The 8230-nt window shown below is 32.9% G+C and overlaps 4 protein-coding genes and 2 non-coding genes across 6 annotated transcripts; 5 read left to right on the forward strand and 1 right to left on the reverse strand.

Moving 5' to 3' along the window:
* Nucleotides 1-1312: 1312 nt before the first annotated feature.
* NAEGRDRAFT_t639 lies at nt 1313-1383 on the reverse strand. The gene has a single exon. It is a non-coding gene; the product is annotated as a tRNA-Asp (tRNA).
* Nucleotides 1384-2063: 680 nt separating this feature from the next.
* NAEGRDRAFT_t637 lies at nt 2064-2134 on the forward strand. The gene has a single exon. It is a non-coding gene; the product is annotated as a tRNA-Gln (tRNA).
* A 190-nt stretch (nt 2135-2324) lies between these two features.
* On the forward strand, nt 2325-3296 carry NAEGRDRAFT_73379 (uncharacterized protein; the record flags this gene model as incomplete). Its single annotated transcript, XM_002671535.1, has 1 exon — nt 2325-3296. One exon carries the CDS (start codon nt 2325-2327, stop codon nt 3294-3296), a length of 972 nt encoding a protein of 323 aa, XP_002671581.1.
* Nucleotides 3297-4118: 822 nt separating this feature from the next.
* Nucleotides 4119-4966, forward strand: NAEGRDRAFT_81483 (uncharacterized protein). The gene has a single exon (XM_002671536.1). The coding sequence runs from the start codon at nt 4190-4192 to the stop codon at nt 4946-4948; it is 759 nt and encodes a 252-aa protein (XP_002671582.1). The 5' UTR covers nt 4119-4189; the 3' UTR covers nt 4949-4966.
* A 113-nt stretch (nt 4967-5079) lies between these two features.
* On the forward strand, nt 5080-6459 carry NAEGRDRAFT_73381 (uncharacterized protein; the record flags this gene model as incomplete). Its single annotated transcript, XM_002671537.1, has 4 exons — nt 5080-5431; nt 5481-5673; nt 5723-6037; nt 6084-6459. The coding sequence occupies 4 exons, from the start codon at nt 5080-5082 to the stop codon at nt 6457-6459; spliced, it is 1236 nt and encodes a 411-aa protein (XP_002671583.1).
* Nucleotides 6460-6668: 209 nt separating this feature from the next.
* NAEGRDRAFT_73382 (uncharacterized protein) lies at nt 6669-7775 on the forward strand (the record flags this gene model as incomplete). The annotated part of the gene is made up of 1 exon (XM_002671538.1): nt 6669-7775. The coding sequence occupies one exon, from the start codon at nt 6669-6671 to the stop codon at nt 7773-7775; it is 1107 nt and encodes a 368-aa protein (XP_002671584.1).
* Nucleotides 7776-8230: the final 455 nt, after the last annotated feature.

Genomic DNA, 8230 nt, shown 5'->3' on the forward strand with positions numbered 1-8230 from the left:
TCTGAATTTCAATGAAATCTTTGGATAAACGTTTTAAAGCTCTGCTGTGTGGAGTTGCTGCTGTTGAATAGGAAGAATTTGACATTTTAATTGAAAGACAATTTGATGAAATTTAAAAGATTTTGATGGAATGTGGAGTCTGAGAAATCCGAATCTGTGTTTCGATTCAATTTTTTGTGAATGTTGATCGATTTTTGATTAGCTTGCAAATCGATTAAAAACTGATTTTTTTAGAGTTAAAAATAGAAGATCAAAATTTTTCAACAGGTTCAATAAATTGTTTTAAAATTCATCAACTGATCAAATCATTTTAGAACCTTATTTTGAATTCTAAATAAGAAACTGATTCGAAATCCAAGGATTGTTGTTGATTATCTCACCATAGAACGGTGCAAATGAGTTTAGGAATTGATTTCTTACATGCCACATAAAAATCTTCACATGTCAAATCAACAAATGAATAATTGTTAACTTGGATTCCATCAAAATAGTTATTCCACATTAGATGTTCAACATTCCTGTTGGTGTTATTTGTAAAGTTAAATGCAGATACTTCCAAGACGAAACTATTTTGTGAAACTTTGCACTTGTCAGAATCAATTGCCTAGATTCGAGTAACTCCACTCACATCAGAGGGGATTCCAAACATGGAGAGGAATGTTAGTTGCTTGATGGGGTTTGTTTTGTCTCCCCAAACCAGAATATTCAACTGTTTAATGTATCGAATAATGTTTACCAATACGAAACACAAAGGCATTGCCTTATTCTCTGCCTTTTCATATAAAATTTCAACCCTTGATATCAAAATATGTCGATCACTATTATAATTATCCAAATTTAAATCCACCTCTTCAGTGAGAATTTCGTAAATTGTTCTGAATCGTTTTCCAGTAATTGATTCGATGGTTTTTTCATCTTGTTTCCAATATCCTTCATCTTTTATTAAAATATCGGCCTTGAGCAACATTTTTCAAATCAAAATCCAAACTTGATAGGTGCAGTTCTTGTTTATGATTGTGTTATTTTTTGTAATTTTTTTGTGATTTTGATTGGGATTGAGGTCTTAATAAACAATTTATAATGAATCATCTTATGGATGGAATGAAAAGAAAAGACTGATTGTTGGATAAAGTCAATTTGAAAATTTTTACAACTTAATGTGAGGTATGAAAAAAATTGCATGCCTGCCGAGGCTTCCAAAAAAAGAAATATAGATAATTTTTGAAAAATAAAAACGCCACTACCTTGATATGGATGTCTAGTAGGGATCTATGAAAAATTGGGCAAAAATATTAAGAATTAAAAATTACTACTCGAGTGCCGGGAATTGAACCCGGGTCGCCAGAGTGACAGTCTGGAATGCTACCACTATACCACACCCGATTTCACATTTATTCTGAAACTATCCACTACCCTTATCTGTACAGAACGAATATTTAATTTTTTCTACTGAACTACTAAAGTGTTGCACTTTCTTTCAAATAGAAAATAGTTTTATGACTCTATTCTCCTCTCCTTCTCTCAAGAAAGAAAATATTAATTTATTTTGGATACTTCCTTTTTATTAGCTAGTATCAGTAAAATTTATTCTTTCTTTAATAGTATTGTGAAATAATTTGTTCGAAGCCAAATGATTACAATTTGTGATGCTTGGTGGTATTTTACCCAATTCATTTTCGAATATATTTTTCAACTATTCGATAATTATCATCTGTTTCATTCAGATGGCTGTGAAATTGTGGATTTAATGAATGTATTCATATTTACCCAATATAAACTCTCCACAACAGGTACAATATCAATATAAAGGTATTTTTGTATTGGTCACTCTAGTTGTTGTAATGCCAGGTTTTGAGGCTTAGAATTTAACGAAAATGGTTTGCCTTCTTGATGTGTTTTGAAGCTATGGGAGTAAACTACAATTTCCTTTTTGCTTAAAATTTAATCTCAAAACGCGGCATATTTTCAATTAATTATCAAAAACCAAAAGAACCAGTTCAGTCTACATAAATTGTTGCTTCAATTAAATATTATGATTAAGGTGTTGATTTAGTGAATGTGCTCGTCTCGTGGTGTAATGGTAGCATAGTGGACTTTGAATCCATTGACGGAGGTTCGATTCCTCCCGAGACGGTAAACGTGGCGAGCCCTTGAGATTTTTCTTATTGAACTTTTTCTGTTTAACAACATGCAATACGCCTCAACAGAGATAGAACTCACTACTCAGTTCACCTATTGGTTACTGCTGCTATTAAGCAATTGAAGGAATAAGTTAATAATAATTGCTTGTGTTTGCGTTTACGTTTTACAATTTCCAGAAAAAAATGAAAAGACAGAGCAACGAACATTCTGCTCTTCCGAAAAGAAAGAAGCAACAATCAGTTGAGGAGCCTCCTTCAAGAGAACAACAACTCCAGCAAACATCTCCTACTATCGGATCAACAACAATAATTAATCATGTTGATGATGAAAATAATAACAAAATAATCATGATGATGACGAATATTCCTCTGGATATTATCACTAATGAAGTCTTTACATTCTTTCCATGCCAATGGATTTTTCGGGTGGCTTTCTTGGTTTGCAAGGCTTGGTATAATTCTGTGAATAATTTCAATCTATTGATAATTCAAACTAATTTGAATGTTGACACTCAAAGGAATCAGTCATTCTTATTGTGTTGTAAGGAAGGGAGATTTAATTCTGCCAGAGAATTTTGTGTGAAGGGTTTTGATTTACATCATTACAAACTATCCATTCCGATTGTAAACTTTACAGCTCTACAGGTATTGGATCTTTCGTATAGCAAATTGGGAAGTTTAGGTATTAGTATTCTATCTCAGAATAATGCAAACCAATTGAGAGGATTAAGAAAGTTTACATACAGATACAACGTATTAACGCACAAAGGACTAGAAGTCCTTTGCTCACTTCCGTTAACTAAACTGAAAGAATTGGATCTTTCTTTTAACAGGATTGGCGATACTGGATGCACTGTTTTAAGGAAAGCACCTTTTTTGAATTCTCTCACTTCATTGGAGCTATACGACAATAGGATTGGAAATCAGGGATTCTTGACATTGGTTGATACTAACTTTCAATCTCTTCGTTTCATCAATTTACGGTTCAATGCTGTAGACCATATAGATTGTGAAGTTTTCAACAGTGAGAAACTGAGTAACAAACTTCCTAACATTCAGTCAATTAATTTACTTTTCAATAAGATTGACATCAGCGAAATTACCCATTTAAACGCAAATGTTAAAAAGCTAATAGTTGTGAATATGGTAAATTAATTCACTAAACAGTAGAGTGTATAAAATTTGGCTCACAGGTCCTTACATTACTAATTGGAAAAACAAGATCAGAGTCACCACTCAATCAAAAATAGATATTGAAAATCCTAATATTGTGTTCGAATTGTATTGTAAAATGGTGTCATGAATATTTGAATAATGAACCTGTCTACGCACAAATGGAACCGATCATTTTCTGTGAACAGTTTATGTTACCATTCAAGATATACCAAACTTTAACAGATAACTAATTATTCAATTAATGTTGAGAGATGAGAGACCAAATGAACAAATATTTCATCACCTATTCTTCACAGGGTTGGTATTCGTTGCAAATTGATGAATTTGTTGTAAAATGGAATTACTTTATCAGCCAATATATTATACAAATTCCTCAAATATTCGACGTTAATTTTTGCGTTACCTTCTACTGCTAGTTCTGGTTCAAGAAAAGTGATAAGAACGTTTCGATTAATTATGATTATTGCCAATTCTAGTACTAGGTTTAGAATTGTATTGTGAGATCAAATACATTTGTTCTGTACGACTAGTTCTACTTTTCATATTAAACAAGTCAACCTTCATGTCTCTTCATCCAAAAGACATAGATTCATGTTGTGCGAAGTAACTGTTGGTTACTTATTAAGAAAATGGTTAATGCGTTTTTAAAACATAGGCAAATCGCCTCAAAAACGTTTAATATTATTTGGAACGGAATCATCTCAACCTACAACAATCCCAACACCTCCTCTTCACAGCACAGCTCTCTATTAAAAAGAGGTAACAAATTCTACAAAAACAGATTCAAACAAACAAAAAAAACCAAGTAACTATCCACTCCTAGCTGCCAATATCTATCTCAAGATACCATCTCAGCGACCTAACCTTTCGATATGAAGTCATCATCTGCTGCTGCTGCTGGAATAACTTTTGTGCCATTTTCAATGGAGAAGTCGAAACCAATAGCTCAAGCTGACAATTCTATACAATTTGTGGATGATTCATCCAAATATCATAGAGAAATACCACCACCACATGCAAACCCAACTCCTATAAGACATGTTTCATCTCCTCTAATTCACAATTCATCAACAAAACAATACATTTCGAATAATAACAAAGGCAGTCCTCTCATGATGCATGTGTCCACCAGCATGTCTAAGCAAAACAGAAGAGCTTCAGTGTGCTCGTTATCTGCCTCTGTGACATCCAACTCTTCAACCAGTGATAAATCAACAGATAGCTCGAACTCATCCAAATCTGCCAAACAAACCCTCGAATCCCAAACATTTCAATTCAAAGTGCATGATAAGGAGCAACCAAAGTTGGTATTTTTCAATCTAGTTACCAAGGAACAAATCGAGAAAAAGAGAAAGTATGTAAGAAAAAAGCCAGTTTCTGCATCTGTACAAATAATTGAAAAGGAAGAATTTTTATCCCCTTCTCTGTGTGGAAAGAGAAATTCAGAACATGTAAATTACCAATCCAATCCATCCAATAATACTGAACTTTCACCATCCGCCAATTCCACCTCTACCACTCATTGTAATCTACCTAGAATTTCATTTGATTCTCTCAACCTTTCTCCACCTCAATCATTTATTCCCTCAAAGAGAAGAACCTCAATCTCAATAGCCGAGTTATTAAATTAAAATCTATTTTTTTCATTGTCAATTCTAAAACTCAATCAATATTTGAAAAACCAATCAATTTTCCATCTTTCTTTAAAAAATTTATTTCTAACAAGTTAAGGAAAATTGAACAAAATTTATAAAAACAAAAAATGGCCGAACAACCAGAGAATGTTAGCTTGTTGGATTTTTCTAAAAAGAACACTGAACAAGTTCAAACATCAATAGATAATGCATCGTATCATCGGAAGGAAATTAAACCCTATGAAGGAGAGGATATTAATATTTTGGAGGATGTAATGGAATATATTAATAACAAAACATCACCCATTACAAGTGGTACCACAAAATTTAATCATCATCATCAACAAGAACAACAATTAGATGACTCGAGTGGTACTAGTAATATTCGCACGAAAACAAAAATATCAACACTAGGAGAATTGTATGAAAAGATGAAACAAAGTGATACTGTGCAATATGGATTGGCAGGTGTTATAAGTGGTATGTTTCTCTTCATCTTCATATGAAGTCAATTATTTCCGATCCTCAGGACTGTGTACTGCTACAGCTACTCAACCTCTAGATTGTGCCAAGACTAGAATTCAAGTCTTTAAACGATTAAATATGGAACTCCCTACAACAAGTTGTACATCACAGGGAGTTTATCAGAAAATTATGAATTCTAAATCAATAGCAATGCTTTCTAGTATTTATAGGAATGAAGGATGGAAGGCTCTATATCGGTAAGTCATTTGATGATGGAATTTAAATGGATGACCAGAAATCAAACAGAGGTTTACCACCGTCTCTTCTTTCATCGTGTGTTTCAATGTCAATTTTCTTCCCTATTTATGAAATTTGTAGAAAGAGATTTTCAGAATCATTCGGAACTGAAACGTGGCATCCTAAAGTAATTGTTCCTGCAGTTTTATCTGCTTGGGCTTTTTCATCAGTACTAGTTTCTCCAATTTCACTTGTAAAAGTAAGATTACAAACATCATCAACAATTTCTCTTTATTCCGAATCAAATCCTTCGACAACCTTTTTACAAGTAATTAAAAGCATTTACAAAAACGAAGGATTGTCTGGATTTTATGCTGGTTACAGGTAGGTTTTCCATTTCAACAATTTGTGACAATATTCTAAATTACAGAGGAGTTGCAATTTCTGCTACTGTATTTTGTTTATACTTTTCAATTTACGAGCCGTTGAAATTATATTGTGTAAATACTATGAACTTACCATACCTTGCTGTTGTACCAGTACTTTCACCTCTTACAATGATTGCTGTTTCAACATTGACTTATCCAAATGATTTAATTATTAGTAATCTTCAATTCCAAGGAAAGAAAAGTGCTGGAGGTGTGCATTACAATGGATGGGTTGATGCTTTCAAATCAATTTACAAATCTGGAGGTGTTAGGGCTCTTTACAGTGGTCTTAATACATATTTACTGAGATTCTGTTTGGGTACCATTGTTACACAAACAAGTTACGAAACCATTTTAAGGTTAATGGATAAACGATAAACTTTTTGCTCAATAACAAGTGGGCAAATTTTGTAGTCATTTGACATCGTTCAAAAAGTGGAAAATTATAATGATTGAAATTGCTTTCGGGTTTTTGAATCCGATGTTTCCTCCATTCCAGTATTATTCGTTTGTTTATTATTTAATAATATTGAGCACAGGATATTTCACCCTAATAATAAGTTTTCAAATAAAAATAATAAGAAAAAATGCAAAAATCAAAATTATTGATTAGCTTGTTTTGTTTGATGGTGCTTTTTGCACTCTTTGTTCAAGCTGATGGATCGTCGGGTGTTGTTCTCGAATTAAATACACAAAATTTTGAAACCACCATACAATCAAATCCACAAAAAGTTTTCTTTATTAAATTCTTTGCTCCATGGTGTGGTCATTGTAAAAGATTGGCTGGCACTTGGTCCGAATTAGCCAAAGAACTTGAGGATTCATCTGTTCCACACTTCCAAAATGTTCAATTAGCAAAGGTTAACTGTGATGAACATCCAGATATTCGTAGAAAATATTCTATCAGAGGATATCCAACACTTGTTTTATTTGTTGGTGGAAAGCCTGTTACTGAATATTATGGTTATAGAACAGTTCCAAAATTCAAATCATTTTTGGATGATGTCTTTTCATCAGCTAAGAGTTCTGGATCTGTTGATCAAGTAACTGAAGTTGAATTGGAATCCAAAATTAAGAATCAAAACAGAGCTTGGACTGTCATGTTTTACAATTCCGAATCAGCTCAAACTAAACAATTTGACTCAAACTTCCAACAACTTGCTACCAATAATAAGGATACAAATAATTTCTTTGCCAAGATTGATTGTAATCAAGAAAAGGAGTTATGTACAAAGAGATTAACTATTGATCTTACTAATGGTCCTCAATTCGTCATCTTTACTGGATCTGATAAGATGATGTCACAATTCAAGGAACAACCATCTGTAGAATCACTCCAAAAATTCATCACCAGTGGACATGTTAGTAGTAAGGTTCAAATTCCAGGACCAGTTGATAATACACCAACTATTCTTCACTTTTTGAATGACCATCCATATATTAGTATTGGTGTTGTTACCATGTTCTGTATTGCTATTTGTGGTATCTTTTTGGCAATTCTCTGCATGTCTGATGATTCTGAAAAGAAAGGCAAGACTGAACCAGCTGAAAATACTGAAAATACTCAAACCAATCCAGCCAATAACTTTGATGTTTCCAGTGATGAAGAAGGTGACAAGGTTGTTGAAGCAACATCCAATGAAACTGCTCCATCCAATTTGAAGAAGAGAAATTTGAGTTCCAACAATGAATAAACCTAATTAAATTATTTAAAAATTTTAATTAACCAGAAACCTCTTTATCAATACAACCTAATATATTGTATTAAATATGCAATTCAATATCCAATCCATGAGTACCACAAATTAATTTATTGAAATAATTTTCAATGTTTATCTGTGGACAACAAACTTTAATAGGTAACGACACCAAAAAAAAATTCACAACATTTTGAAACGCAAAGGAAATTTTCCCTTTCATTTCGTTTGCTAACAACCCACACATAACAAGAAGAGAGGAATTGAATAATACAAGATGATTCGCTCGGATTTGTTTTATACAGAGGAACAAACACCATCCTCTTCTATCAATATGGTGGATGATGATGTATTATTTTCATCAGCAGCAACAGACTCGTCATCTCATCATCAGCCTCCTAATCAGGACCCTAATGCTCCAATCGATATGAATATTTGGATGCTATCCGTTG

Source organism: Naegleria gruberi, assembly GCF_000004985.1.
Source record: "Naegleria gruberi genomic scaffold NAEGRscaffold_60, whole genome shotgun sequence".
NCBI classification, from domain to species: domain Eukaryota; phylum Heterolobosea; class Eutetramitea; order Acrasida; family Naegleriidae; genus Naegleria; species Naegleria gruberi.

Bases quoted from the DNA above. Each gene is read 5' to 3' on its own strand.
- NAEGRDRAFT_81483 (XM_002671536.1), top strand. From the start codon at position 4,190: ATGAAGTCATCATCTGCTGCTGCTGCTGGAATAACTTTTGTGCCATTT.